Source organism: Vigna radiata, chromosome 1 (genome assembly GCF_000741045.1).
Source record: "Vigna radiata var. radiata cultivar VC1973A chromosome 1, Vradiata_ver6, whole genome shotgun sequence".
Lineage (NCBI taxonomy): Eukaryota > Viridiplantae > Streptophyta > Magnoliopsida > Fabales > Fabaceae > Vigna > Vigna radiata.
Genome location: NC_028351.1, coordinates 33280701 through 33296623, shown reverse-complemented (window position 1 = coordinate 33296623; position 15923 = coordinate 33280701). Strand labels below are relative to the sequence as shown.

The 15923-nt window shown below is 35.2% G+C and overlaps 1 protein-coding gene across 1 annotated transcript; it reads right to left on the bottom strand.

Annotated features, from left to right (window-relative positions):
- Window positions 1-8365: 8365 nt before the first annotated feature.
- LOC106774263 (proline--tRNA ligase, chloroplastic/mitochondrial) lies at window positions 8366-15646 on the bottom strand. The gene is made up of 11 exons (XM_014661199.2): window positions 15253-15646; window positions 15102-15158; window positions 14199-14309; window positions 13940-14026; window positions 13745-13858; window positions 13447-13653; window positions 10612-10749; window positions 9812-9973; window positions 9480-9679; window positions 8960-9043; window positions 8366-8829 (listed from the first exon to the last, which is right to left on the bottom strand). Exons 1-11 carry the CDS (start codon window positions 15589-15591, stop codon window positions 8688-8690), a joined length of 1641 nt encoding a protein of 546 aa, XP_014516685.1. The 5' UTR covers window positions 15592-15646; the 3' UTR covers window positions 8366-8687.
- Between the last annotated feature and the right edge of the window lie 277 nt (window positions 15647-15923).

Here is a 15923-nt window from a genome sequence, read left to right as displayed (position 1 = left end):
TTGGAGCTTAATAAGGAAGTCTAGACTCTTTCTACCAAGGGATTGGGGTTGAGTAATTTAGTAGATTGACTTTGACAATTGAATGAAGAGGAAGTAATTTTATTTACATAAGAGTGAAGTCGGTGAAAGCAAACCCCCAACAATATCATTCCATTGCATTTCTAATCTCTCCATTTNAAAGTGTTTGAGTGCTTAAGATCACTTTTATCATTTATGCTTTATATTTACTTTAATTTTATCAAAACTCAAATTATGGAAACATTCTTTAGTCTAGGTTAGTTAGAAATTATACGATTGTCTAGTTACACGAGTCTCTTGGGAAACGATATCCGGTCTTACTGGTTTATTACTTTAGACGATTTGGTACACTTGCCAAAGAGTTAACACCTACCTAATTTTATTTTTTTAATTTATTATTTTATTTATGAAACCCTAAAAAATAAAATACTTTCTTCACTCACTGTGTATACCAAAAAAGTAACATATGCTCTCACAAATCACTTTCACGGTACTTGCTCTCATTTGACGGTGCTCTCACTCTCACTTCACTGAAATTATTCAAGGAACAGGTAAAACACCCTTCCTTTTTTCTTCTCTTTTCTCCACATTTTTGTTTTCTCACTTCTCTTTCTTTTTTTGTTTTTCAAAAACCCTATAATGACAAAAATAAGGGTTTGCGAATTTGTTTTTTGTTCTGGGGAATTTGAAGACATGAAATGATTTTTTTATGTTCTAACATGCTCGTATCAGATTTTGTTCATTTTATTTAAAAATTTGAGTATACATTATTTGAACGGGCTCTTTTTGATATCTTTTGAATTTGGGAAATTATATTACAGATTAAACTGTTATTTTTTTGTTGATGTTGTTGAGTACTGGTTCTCTTTTATTAATATTTTTTTATTGATTTTCGGAATTGTTCTGATATTAAGAAAATCTTTATTAGTAAATTTGGAGACAACAAGAACAAGAGTCATGGATTACAACAAAAACAAAAAATGATGAATATAAGAAACTTATTTGTATGTATTTTTTGTTTGTTTTTGAATGACATTTGGATATATTGTACTTTTTATTATTATTTTTAATTGTCTTTAACATAATTTTTTGGGAGTGAAAATTGTTTAAATTTAAATTACAGAAAGTTAGTATTTTTTTATTTTAAAAAAATATAATTAAATGGGCTAGTGAGCCAACCCGTTTACCCACCAACCCGTGGTGGGTCGGGCCGGGTTCAAGTTTTTCTGACTCGTTAATAAATGAGTCGGGTTGGGTTGGTTCACTAAGTGACCAACCCGTGGTGGGCCGGGCCGGGTTGAGTCGGGTTACCCGTTTTGACAACTCTAGTTTCTAGGTTTAATTGAGAATCTACTTTGATTGAATTTAGGAATTTTCATATGATTAAATGATTTTTACTATCAATTGAGAATGTACTTTGGTTGGTAGTAATAATTTCAACTATAATCAATTGAGAATTTACTTTGATTGGTTAACTTTTAATTTGGTTAGGAGATTTAAGAATAGACATGAATAAACACAATAAAATTGATTGAGAATGTACTTTGGTTGAATTTATTATGAATAATCTAGAAAGGTCTTGCATTTGATTGAGAATGTACTTTGATTAATTGCATGATCGCCCTCAAATTAATTAAGAATGTACTTTAATTAATTTGAAACTTAAACAATAATCAATTGAACAATAATTTGTGAGTAACCGATGATGAATCTATTTTGGAAAAGCAGTGGAATAGTCTATTTCTTCATAACTGTTTTTTAGTTTCCTCTTTGTTCTACAACATTCTTTAAACATTCTAACTTTTACTCAAGCATTGCATAACATTCATAAGAGTCAGATATTCGAAAGCAATTCCGTGTTCGTTGGGAGACGACTTAGGGTTACTTTAGCCCTATCTACTTTCTTGAATACTACTAGGCAATACTGAAGTTGCCTTGAAAAGTGGTATTAATTTGATAGCTTCAACGACAGCTTATCACTGAGCTACAACCTCTTGCTTCTTGGAGCACCAAGAGAAAACACCTGAACCCATACTAAAATAGTACCCTGAAGTACTCTTCATATCATCCAAGCTACCAGCCCAATCACTGTTAGAAAAACCAAATAATTTAAAGTTTTGTACCTTGTAGTACTTAACTCCATAATTAACAGTTCCTTTGATGTATCTTACAACTCTCTTTGTTGCCTTCAAGTGCAATTCACTAGCACAATGCATAAATCTGGACAACAAGCTAACTGGGAATAAGATGTCAGGCCTTGTGGATATGTAAGATACATTAGACACCCAATCAAGCTTCTAAAATAAGCTTCATCAATTTTATTTGTTCCATCCTCCTTGATAAGCTTCTCTTTTTGATTCATGTTCATTGGTTTGCATTCACCAAGGTGAAATTTCTTTCTTTAGAATCTCCTTTGCATATTTTTTCTGGCAGACAAAAATCTCATTCTTCTTTTGAGTGATCTCCATGCCCAGAAAATAAGTCATAAGACCAAGATCTGTCATCTCAAAGACCTTTTTCATTTCTTGCTTGAATTCTTCAATTAGTGCTAAATTGCTTCCTGTCATCAATAGATCATCAACATATAATGAAATAATTAAAGTATCAGCGCCATCATGTTTGACATAAAGAGTAGTTTCAGTTACACTCTTTTGAAAGCCCAAGTGCAGTAAATGATCATTAATTCTTTTGTACCACACTCTTGGGGCTTGCTTTAAACCATATAAAGCCTTTTTCAGCAAGTAGACCTTTTCTTCTTGTCCTTTGATAACAAAACCTTATGGTTGTTCAACATAAATCTCCCCCTGCAGAAAACCATTAAGGAAAGCTGACTTGACATCCATATGAAACACTTGCCACCCCTTTTGTGCTATAATGGCAAGTAGTAGCCTAATTGTATCATGTCTTGCTACTGGAGCAAAAGTATCTGAATAATCTATCCCAAATATTTGAGAATAACCTTTTACAACAAGCCTTGCTTTGTGCTTGTTTACAGAACCATCAGGGTTGAATTTTGTTCTGAACACCTATTTCACCCCAATAACATTTTTGTCATAAGGTCTTGGAACTAGCACCCAGGTCTAATTTTTCTCAATCATGGACAGCCTCTCCTACATTGCAGCTAACCATTTCTCCTCTATAGCAGCTTCTTCAAAACTGGCAGGTTCACAAATAGCTATATTGCACAATGATACATTGCTTTTTTTTATAGATATCAGAGAGTAACCTTGTTCCTCTAACAGGTGGATCATCTGCAGTGTCTTCAACCTCCAATTCAGTGTTCTGATTTTTCTTTGAATCACTCCAGCACCAGTTTTCATTTTCCATGAAATGCACATCTTTGCTTATTAGAATTTTTCCAGTTTAAGGTTGAAAAATCCTATAAGCTTTAGAAATTGTGTTGTAGCCAATAAATAATCCCGCTTCAGCCCTTTTATCAAGCTTATCACGTTTAATCTGAGGTATATGTGAGTAACACAAGCAACCTAATACTTTAAGAAAGTCCAAAGAAGGTTTAAAACCAAACCAGACTTGAAAAGGAGTTTGATTGTGCAAGGCTCGTGTTGGAAGCCTATCCTGTATGAACACGGTTGTATTTGTAGCTTCAGCCCAAAACTTCTTTGGTAATTCCTTTTGATGAAGCATGCACCTAGCCATCTCCATGATTGATCTATTTTTTCTTTCACTCACTCCATTTTTTTGAGGAGTGTAAGGGGCCGTTAATTGATGTTCAATCCCAGCTTCATCACAAAATTCTTGAAATTGGTTTGCTATATACTCTTTTCCATTGTCTGACCTCAAGATCTGAATATGGCAATTGCTTTGATTTTCAATAAATGCTTTGAATTTCCAGAATATGCAGCTACTTCTGATTTGTATTTAAGAAAGAAAATCCAACACATTCTTGTTAGGTCATCTATAAAAATAATATAATAAAGACTTTCTTTTATGAATGGAGTTCTATGTGGTCCAGTAACATCAGTGTGAACTAGCTTTATATTTTTACTAGCCCTCCAATATTTTTCAGCATGTAGTTCATTCCCAAATGACGGAAATGACCCAGCCTTTTGTGCCAAAGATTGACTGAGCTTGCTATTATTGGAAATGCAATATGCTCCTCCTTCATTGGATTAAATGAGAAACTCTTGCTCCTCATCTTGAGTTTAAACATTTCAAGGCCGGTTGGATCTTTAATTGTGTAAACTTTATCTTCAAAGATAACTTTGAACCCTTTCTCTAGTAACTGTCCGACACTAAGCAAGTTTTGATTAATTTTAGGTACATATAAGACATCAGAGAGGGTTTTTGTACCTATGTGAGTTGTTATAGCTATTGAACCCTTGCCTTTTACTGGAAGTTGTTCACCGTTTCCAATTCTGACCCATTTGACTTCGGTAATGTCCAAACACTTGAACAATTCTTTATCATAGGTCACGTGGTTTGTGCAGCCACTATCAATCAACCAAGATTCATTTGAACTGCGGTTGGAGAAACAGGTAGCAGTAAAAAGTTGGTCTTCATTTTCTTGTGCGTTTTGTGCATCACCTTCAGCTTCTTGTTGGACATTTGCTTTGCAAATAACAGCTTCATGACCAATCCGATTGCACTTACTGCACCTTGCATCAGGTCTTTTCCAGCAACGAAATGGTGGATGACCCAATTTTTCTCAATGTTGGCAAGGTGGATAATTTTTCTTTTTACCCTTACCTTGTTTTTTATTAAGAGCACCATTTTCACTGCTTGCTGGTTGGAAACTTTTGAAAATTTTCTTTTTACTAGTTCTTACATCACGATGCTTGACAGGGAGTGTACCTTCAACCACACGATCTTCCCTCATTAGCCTGTTCTTGGGCTTGCAAAGGGTGTAACACCTCTGCCAAAGTAATCTTGGACAGATTCTTTGTATTCTCCAATGAGGCAATAGACGTTTCGTATCTTTTTGGCACTGTCACAAGGATTTTCTCAACAATTCTAGAGTCCGCAAAGTCGCTGCCCAACAACTTTATTTTGTTGGCAATGCCCAATAACGTGTTTGAGTACTCCTTGATTGTCTCTGACTCTTTCATCCTTTGCATCTCAAATTCCCTCCTTAGGTTCAACACTTGCATGCTTTTTATTTTGTCATCTCCTTCATATTCTTCCTTCAAAAAATCCCAAATTTTTTTTGGTGATTTAAGAGTCATAATTCTGGTGAAGATCAATTTTGTAACACCAGAAAACAACAATGACTTAGCCTTTGCCTTCTTTGTTTTTTGTTCCTTGTGATTTTTTATTTTGGCCAAGGTAGGATTCTCTGGCAGCGGTTGAACAATGTAATCCTCGCTTCCCATAAATTCAGTCCCTCTAGATAGGACTGAGCCCACATATCATAGTCTTCCCCATTAAAGATGGGAAGTGCTACCGAAAAGGAAGTTGACTCTCCTTCCATTCTACGGGTCCCTTAAGAAAAAAAGTGCTCTAGATACCAATTGTAAGTTTTTAGAAAATAAAAACAAAAGAATATTAGCTCGCTGAAAGTATATTTTATTATTGAATGCAACATAATTTAAATACATAAATAAATAACTAACTAGAAAATTACAAATTCTAACAATTACTACTAATAACTTGCCTACAAAATAGGAAATAACTCACCAACTAACAACTATTGACTAATTAAAATAAATAAATCTTAAATCTTCCTAAAATCATGCAACTAACAAGAGAGTTCTCAACACATCTTTATGGCGTTGTTTTAGCACCCTGTTGGACAATCATTACCTCCATCTTGCTAGACAGCTTGTGCCAACATTCCATCACATATATGGACCGTTAACATCCTCAGTCTCTCCGCATCGTACCATTGTCTCTGTCGCAAATATGGACGGTTAAGGTTGTTCATTTCTTTGCATGCCTGGACCGTTAGAGTCATTGGCTTCTCCGCATGCCTAGATTGCTCACGCCACCAGTCAAGTTGTGTCAATTGATGTTTAGACTTTATACACTCTTCAATTCTACATTGGTTGCTCAATTGATGCAATAGGCCAAAAATAACCTATGTAAAGTGAGGTTTTTCTATTAGTGGATGTTAGCTTGCCTTAGTTTTTTCCTTTTTCCTTTTTTCTATTGCAGCAGCTGGATTTCTACAAAACATATCCATTGGTCCTTTTCTTCCACCATTATAGTAGTGCAAATTTCAACTTCATCTTCACTCTCATTATTATTATTGGCTGCACTATATCTAGGATTGACGGAGGAGTTGTCTACTTTCTCTCTGTATAATTTCCAAAGCTCTTCTGACATTTCTCGAAGACTTGGTGCAAGCATCAACGTTGTCCTTCTTTGCCATTAGATGTTCTTTTGCTCTAGTAACTCCTCCTTTCATAACTTTCTCACCATAATTACAAACGGTTGTTTTTAAATTTGATTAATTCATTGGATGACAGTGTTTCTAATTCGGGTCAATTCTGTTAGATGCTCTTGAACTGTCCTGATCATTGGCCATTATTGTTGCTGGAAAATAAGTATAATTTTTGAAAAGTAGTTATAGTGAAAGTAGTGAAGTAGAAAAAACATATTAGAAAAAAGAACAAACTTAGCAACAGTTGGCATGTTAAGTTAAATAATGTTTTAATGAGTCGGACTCAATTTTTACCATTATGTTTATTGTCTGTTTTTATCAAATTCTTACGGATTTAATTTTAATACTATTCTAAAAAAATCTTTTATCAATAAAAATATCTTAATTATATATAAACTTATATCTGTCTCGTATTTTATCTTATATAGAACTTTATTTATAACCAACAGTAACAGTTTCCAGCGTGGTGCGGCCACAGTCGAATTCATAACACTGAACTGTCTTGATCCTAAAAACTAACTATTCATGTGCCCACAAGAGTAAGATTATACGTGGCGCAAAACTTTCTTGTAGTACTATAAATATTATCTGTATTGCTCTCCGATCAAATTTATTTGCAGAGACGTAAAAGGAAAAGAAAAAAAAAAGCGTAAAGGCTGAAAAAAACAAAGAACACTCAGAGATAGAGGAAATGAAAGATTCGTTCTCTACTATTTACTTACGAAGGAGTCAAAACATACGAGATGACAAAAGGAAAAAACTAAAAATATAGCACAGCATGCCCTGGGGGGGAATGAAACAATTTAGGAGGGAAAGCTTTAGTGAAGATGTCAGCAAAGCTAATGTAATGAAGAAACTGGAAGAAGATTCATGAGACTAAAGAGGAGTTTTTCCCAAACCAGGTGACAGTCATTTTCCAAGTGTGTGTTCAGGAAACACGGGTTTAGCAGCAATGTAAAGTGTGCTTTGACTGTCACAATATAAAGCAGGTTGTCGTATAAGGAGACTTGTAAATCTTGAAGCAAAAAGACTAGCCATTGAAGCTCGCTTGTAGTGGAGGTGAGCGCTCGATATTCAGTCTCAGCAAAAGATCTAGAAACAGTGAATTGTTCCTTAGTTTTCCATGAAACTAATGAGCTGCCAGTGATGGAGTGTCGAGTGTCTACACACATGGGCCAGTCTGCATCACTGAAACCAGACAATTGGAAGGAAGATGTTCGACTAAAGAAGATACCCTTCCCAGGACAACTCTTGAGGTATCGAACAACTCGTAAAGCAGCTTGGAAATGGGATTGGTGGAGGCAAACACTAGATAATGAGTGTTGGCACTAGATAATCAGTGGTAGCTGGCACAGGTATGGTTCCGTTCAAGAAACCCATTTTGCTTTTGGAAATTAAAGCCATTCATATGGAACGTGACCACGAATGGTAATTGCTGCGAGTTAAGGCTAGATTGATAGAGACTGAAGTATTTTCACTAGGGCATTTCTATTATGGTCTGGAAGGACCAATACAAGACATTTGTAAGATGTGAGAATTGTTATTGATGGAAGACATATTTACTGAGGAATAAGCATAGCTCCAATCGGATTGATGCCCTGATACCATAAAAGGAAAAGAACAAAAGAAGCGTAAAAGCTGATAAAAAAAAAAAAAAAACTCAGGAAATGGAAGATTCGTTCCCTACTATTTACTGATCAAGGAGTCAATATATACAAGATAACAAATGAAAAAAACTGAAAAAAAAAAAAAAAAGAAAATACAGCACATGTCCTGGGGACAAATAACATAATACAGGAAGACAAGGACAAAATAAGAATGAAACAAAATTCTAGAGTTGTACAATCAGGTCTGTGAATTATCCGTAACATTCTTTTCTTTTAACAGAGCAGCATAAAATATAGATGTTATTAAAAACCAAAAATTCAAGGTATCATATCCTTTAAGCCGAATTATTATTGCAGAAACATAAACTACGAATACTCTTTTCTTCATGGAAGCAGAATGTCTATGAAAAAAGACAAACTATATAAAAGAATTCATATATTACAGAGATTTAATCAAACAATAGTAATATAAATCACTTCAAAATTTACCCCCAACGGAACCAACTTCATTTTTTTCTAAACAAATGACGACAGCCTAAGAATTGAAGTTCTGAATCGATATATAACGTATTTTTCATATAAACTAACCTAAGCTACAACAAGAAATTGACTTGTATGAAAAACGGTAAATTTAAAATAAGTAAAAAAAAAAAAAAAAAAGCACAAATAACCACTTGCAGATATAAAACTTGGGAGTTCAAAAAATTAAGAAGCTTGCTGAGTTAGTAAGATTTAGCGAAAATAGCCACTTCTTCAGCAGGATTACCGGTCATCAAGCATGTTTTAATCCCTTTTGGCTGTTCAAAAGGATAACATCTAATAGTTGCTCCGGTTTCTTCCTTCACTTTTAACTCGTCCTCATCACTGTGACATTGAGTAAAGCTTGATATTAGAGTCGTGAATTAATCAGGTTCCTCCTCTATATACATTAGAGTTAGAAGTTATCTTCATTAAAACATAAATATTTAATGGCAAAAATTAGGGGGGAAACAACCTAGCAGACCAAGGGCCCCTTGCCCATTTCCCTTCAGATATTGCAGCTTTAAGATCATTGTATGTGCTTACATCTACGATATTACTGCAAGAAAGAAACTGTGCATGTCAATTTGCCTGCCTACCAGTGAAGCCCAGAACATATGTGCAATTGAATGAGCATAACATGTAAAATAAAAAGTGAAGCTTAAGAACTTAGGGAAAAGCAAGAAGCCATTGTGTTTAATCGCATTTTAATAAAACCTTACTACAAGAAACCCTCGTTCCAATTGGTAGCAATAGTTTTTGTCACCACCAAAGCATTACAGACAGTTCTTAATGAAATTCTAGTCAGGGACTTGGTTTGGTCAGTCCAGTAATTCACGGTGCAAATGTCTACCATTACTATTCTTATATTCAGGAAACAAATGGCTAATGCGACTACCATTAAAAATTAAAGTGGATATTTTGAAGAACTCAAAAGTATGTTAGAAAAGTTAAGTATAGGAGTCACAAGCCAAAGTAGCAATGAAGGAAAGAACCTGTCTCGAAATGCAATTGCTCTTTCCAAAAGAGACGACTGTATCTCATCTAACTTGTCTTTAACATAAGCCTCCAAATTCGAAGGTTCCATAGAGATTCCAAACACTTTTCCTTGCTTCCCAGGGATATCTCTCCTTGATATTACCACACTTCCACTAGCCACATCACGAGGACCAATTTCAATTCTAAGAGGAACTCCCTGAAAAATATGAAAGAGATGCAGATGATTTAAATAAAATCTGATACTAAAAACAAGATAAGACCCTGCAGCATGTGCTGAAGCAATGCACATTATTTGGTCATCCCAGAATATCCATTCAAGTTCACATACCTTCATTTCCCAGAAATTGAATTTCCATCCAGGGGTTCTTTGATCTGAGTCATCAAGTTTAACTTTAATCCCTGATTTTTGAAGTACATCCTTTACAGTCAATGCTGCATTTAGAACTGCAGCTTTTTCTTCATCCTTCTTCCAAATGGGAACAATTACCACCTAAACCATCAATACACAACATGATTTTGACGAAAATCAAAAACTCATAATTTATTTAAATTACAATATGAAAGTAAGGGCCTGGAATACTATCCTGCATCTAAACGTAGAGGTTTGGACTTTAGAGCAGATGAGATATTGTTTTCATTTTATGTCACATTTCCTATATTTTATAATGTTTTAGAATGAAAGACTACCATGTAACCTTTTAAGCTCCCTAAACTATTTTTACAAACATTTTGTAAGGATACAAAAAGTCTTTTACACCCTCCCCCCAAAACTCTTCCATCCAAGCATACCCTTAATGAAATCTGTGGGCAGATCAAGGAAATTAGCAATGAGATACTAACATGTGAATCAAAGCACATTATCATGAATAAATAATAAATAATTAGCACTAAAAAACACAACACTTCAACAAATTGCCTGAAAGAGGCAGCTAAGCAAATCAATATGATGAAAGCAGGTTTAGTATCAAGTGTTGCAGGATGTTCCTGTAAGAACATTTACAGCAAACGTAGGAAACTACATTATTCACCAGCTTAGCCCCACCAACAAGTTTTCCAACTTCGAACAGCTAAATTTAGCCAATGGTGCCTACAGCACAAGGTTTAGACACCAGTAGCATCCAAATGTACCTGTATCGGTGCAATCTTTGGGGGAAGTATTAGGCCTGCATCATCTCCATGGGTCATGATGATGCCTCCAACAAAACGGGTACTGATTGCCCATGATGTCTGCCAAACATGTTCTCTAATTCCATTTTCATCTGTGAACTGCACAATTACACATTTTGAACAACTGCATCCTCATTGAAAAGACTATATTAATATTTCGAAAAGAAAACAAAAATAATAACAGTTAACCCCATAAAAGAAATGGAACAAAAATAAATAAATAAGTTTAGAGTAGACAAAATCTAGATACTGCCATGCTGCAAATACTAAAAGCTTCAGTTTAATCTTCCTCATATGTATTCGGGTATTTCAGGGCTTGGTATTTAGAAAAAACATTGAGTTTAGGACTGGGAAAAAGCAACTGATGAAGCACAAAAAGGCACAAACCAACGACCAAGGAAAAAATAGTAGAATTTAGAAATATATCATTATATTATATTTGTAAGTAGGATTTATCATAAGAAGTGAATATATTAGTAGCTTGGTCGTTTAGGACTTTTTCCAAATGTTTTAATTTAAATCAGAATGTTTATAAAACTTTAGGATTAATTTTGTTCAAGTTAGGGTTTTGTATTTCCACTCTTCTCACCTTCTTCGTCCCACCACTTCTCCCATATGTATATAACAAATTTCTCAATCCTACATCAGAAACATACTTTTCAGATGAAAACTATTTAACCATACAGCTCCAACTTGAACAAACAAATCACTTTTTTTTCTGCAACTGACATTAACAGTAACAAGTAAGAAGGCATGGGTGCATATTATAACTTGCAGGAAAGTCTGTTGAAATAAGCAAGAGAAATGAAGTGCAGAATTATGCCTGCTTACTTTGTAATTTTATGAGCTGAAATCAATAACTCTATAAAGTTGTCAATGACAAATTTATTAGTTGTAGACACGAGGGCAGTAAGTATTGTTCAATATACAATTCGTACCATACAATACATCAGAATTTTTCAAATGACAACAACGACAAAATGGGCTTTATTCATCCCTTAGGCTTAATTACCGTTTCTACCCCTCTTCCTTTAATACACTTTCACGTCCTGTATCTCGTGGTTCCTGAGTCTAACACTATGATTTAATAGTGACACAAATCGCTACAAAACTCATTTTTGCTCCCAAATTGATATGGTATAATTTGAATCACAGTGAGAATCAAGGAAAAAATCATGCATGGGTTGTGTGACCTGGTTAGAAAAGCCCAATATCTGCTTGATTTTTCGTGTGATATGAGCAGAAAGATAGGCAAAATGGTCATTCTTTTGCCTCCAGCCATGTTCATTTATCATTTTTCCATTTTCCTAACTTCTATATTCAGCCATGATCTCTCTTCTCCACCTATACGTCTCACCCACTTATCTGTTTTTCCCTCATGTCTACTTAAACAATAAATGCTAGTGATTTCTTAAATGTTCCCTTCTACTCCTCAACAGAACGTAGCAGCGATGTAAATCTTGGAGAGGAATAGGATGCAATATGAATGTTTTGGATAGAAAACTTTTGTTTTTGAGGCTGTTTAGAATGTGCAGTGTAGCAGCAAAATCTATAGTTTGCAGTAATAATGCAGTAGCAGCAACAAAACTTATTTTTTGGATGACTATAAGGCAAAATTTATTTAGTAGCTTATAGCCATTGTTATAGGACTTAGAAACGGCAGTATTTTTAAGGAGGTTGTGTAGCTGAAATTGTGATACACATACTGTTACGTATCCGAGTAGGAAACGTAACGAAATCACCCTCTCACACACTCAAAACAAGCAAAAGAACAATAAAAGAATGGAATTGGACGAATGAATATCTTTTATTAATGGTAATATTTGGATAAACAAAAGTAAACAATAATTGGGAGCTTAACCTCCATCAATTACTTGGAAGCATAACTTCCCTCACAAGACAATAATATTTGTCACAAAACTCAATAATTAAAAGCATAACAATAACAATAGACTCTAGCTTTATTTATACTAATTATTTCCTGCCCATCTCATGCTAAATATCTCTCTAGAATATATCTATATTAAATATAAATATCCCTATATTTAATGTAAATATTCCTTGTATATTTTCCTAGCATATATCATTAATTATAAATATCTTATATTATATATTTTCCTAGAATATATATTTATTTACTCTAATTATCTTATGCTGAATATTCTCCTCCAATATAGCTCCCTTTATTGTAATTAGTTCCGCTCATCCTAAACGTTGGTAGTTAGGCTCGTGATCCTTCAACCGTTCGGCTCAGGTCCTTTCCTGCTTTCCACCGTTCGGCCTAGTCGCTCCCCGTCTCCCACCATTCAGCCTGGTCGCTCCCCGTTGTCCACCGTTCGGCCCGGTCGCTCCCCTTTGTCTACCGTTCGGCCTGACCGTTCCCCTTTTTGTCCACTGTTCGGCCTAACCTCTCCATGCCTTCCACCATTTGGCCTTTACAGTCAACACTTTACAGTCAACACCATTCGGCCTTACTTCCCCTCTTGTCCACCATTCAGCCTTTACGGTCAATACCGTTCGGCCTCACTTCCCTCCTACCTTTCTTCTCCTTCTCATTACCTCCCACCTTATACCCTAACACATACAACCACACTTTTTGGCTAAGTGATTGTTACTAATTGTATATTTTCATGTTTATGTAGTTAAGTATTCAAAAAATAGTCTCTCCGATACATCTTTTGTATCTTGATTCAACTACCATGGTAGACGCAAATCCAAAAATAATCCCATATCAAAAAGAAATATAGATAAAGGAAACACTATGTATTCGGCAATAATTAAAGCAGTACATCAGACCTGTGTCCCAAAGGCACGGGAAAAGTTTTGCCCAAGGTTATGACTGGTTCCTGCTTGTAGTGCTTTCTTGTCACCCATCATAGCCTCAATTGTATAGGTCTTACAAGCACCAGCAAACGTTTCCACTTTAGATTTGCGACCAGTAATAACAGGTATTGCAGCCTGCTCATATGCAAATCTGGTATAGATGTCAATCATCTGTATAGCCTGCAGTTAAACATGATATTACTTAAGATTATGCAATAATACATTCATTCCAGAAAAGATTTTACCATCTTCACATAGACAAGACATGCACCTCATCCTCTGCCTCCTCTGGAGAAGCATGAGCAGTATGCCCTTCTTGCCAAAGAAATTCCAGAGTTCTCACAAATGGTTTAGTGCGCATCTCCCATCTAGTCACGTTTGCCCACTGGAAGCAAGTTGGCAAAGTTGTACGTCATTCAACAAAGCATGTTCTTGCTCAAAAAAAAAAACATCACAGCAGCATTACCTGATTAATCAATAGAGGAAGATCACGATAGCTATGGATCCATTGAGTAAACATATGATTCACAATGGTTTCACTTGTAGGCCGGACCTGCCACAACCTCAACAAGTGCAAAAATCAAAAGACAAAACCTTAGGGTCACAGCTTTTCAATGAATATTACAGATGATTAATCACTTTAATTTATCTCAAATATTACAACAAACATTAAAAAATTTCACACATGAAAGCAACTGAAATAAACAACTGAAAAGCATACATACCACGAGTTTCTCTTCAAGTTCCTTTCCACCCCCAATTGTCACCAGAGCTAATTCAGGACTGAAACCCTCAACGTGACTAGCTTCTTTCTCTATAAAAGAGTATGGGATAAACTGCAGCACAGATTAAAAAAAGGCATCAAACAAATGATAGATTCAATAATTTCATGCCCTGGTCATAATCTTTGTACACCACAATATCAAGATCTCAGTTTGCTCAACCCTCACTTTTTGACACGACATATAATAATGGCACGCTATAGTGTGAAACATTCAAGCCCTTTGCAATCCCTATCTCAATTGTCAAGGTTAGCATAGAAATGCTTGCATAAATTCAGGCAAATATATCATTAAGGAAGCATTTGGAAGAGCTTACAGAGCTTATTTGGACCGATGAAAGTGGCCTAGACATGTTCGGTACGTATATTTGGAACTTATTTACAGAAGCATTTGGAACTTTTATATTGGTTTTCTCATCTACCTTCTCCAAAAACTGAGGTACCTAGGTTTATTTTTAACTTTAGGTAAAAGTTTCAATTCATTTTGCTTTATATCTTGCTTTCTTATAAGTACGAACTTAGAAATACCCTAATAGAGTTAAATTGTTTAAATTTTTATAAAACAAGAGCTTACTGATAAGAATGAATAATGTGAAACTTAGTGAAATAAGCTAAGAAGAGCTTTCAAGAAAGTCATCATGAGCCACGAACAAAGGTAAATAAAAGCTTTTCCAAACACACCCTTTTACATTAGCTCATTTAAACTCATATCAACAAGTTTTATGCAGTTAAAGCTTATAAATTGATGTGGTAAGTTATTGAATAAGCCGTTAAGTAATCTGTTTATCCAAACACACCCTAATAACTGTAAATAATCAATTTACTAACTATGGATGTTAACTTTTACCTGGGGAAAATACATGTTACTGTGCCCAGTCTCCTTGAACTTCACATTCAAGTATTCCTACACCAACACCCAAAAAGAAAACAAAAAATAAGTTCAAATAACTTAAATTATGAGAATAAAAGGTACAAGAGGCGAGAAAATGCAAAGGAACCTGAATGGCTTCCCAAATGGCGTAACCGTAGGGACGGATGACCATGGTGCCGCGAACCGGACCATAATCCGCTAACTCAGCATTGGCAATAACGTCGAGATACCACGCGTTGAAGTCCTGTGATCGTGGCGTGATGACTTGCTCGGGAACTCGGTTCTTCGAGTTGTTGACTCTGTCCTGTGTCTCCGCCGTCGCGCTCTGGGCGGAGAACGAGGCGGCAAGCGGCCTTTTCCGGAGGTGGTGGCGCCGCCGGAGAATCGCGCGGGAACGGCGCGCGATGGCGGCGGAAGAGGGCGGGGATAAGAGGTGGGTGAAAGAGGTTAGCCTGAGAGACAACATCTGTGGCTTTGGAACACTAGTGAACTGAAAAGTCTCCAAGATCAGATTCGGTTCTTATTAAAAGGTTATTGTAACATTTACAACCTTTTTTCAAATATTATTTTATAAACTTTATATATGAAATATTTATGGTTTTGTGGTAGCTTCTTTGATATTATTTGGTCTCAACCTACATAATAATTCATTTAGAATATGTTTACACCATCAATTATATATATATTAAATAAAAAAACAGTTAGATTTTAATATAAAATTACAATTTACAATCTATTCCATTTTGTTTTCATTCTAAGCGGTGAAGCGAAAATTTTAATAAATTCCACATAACGTAT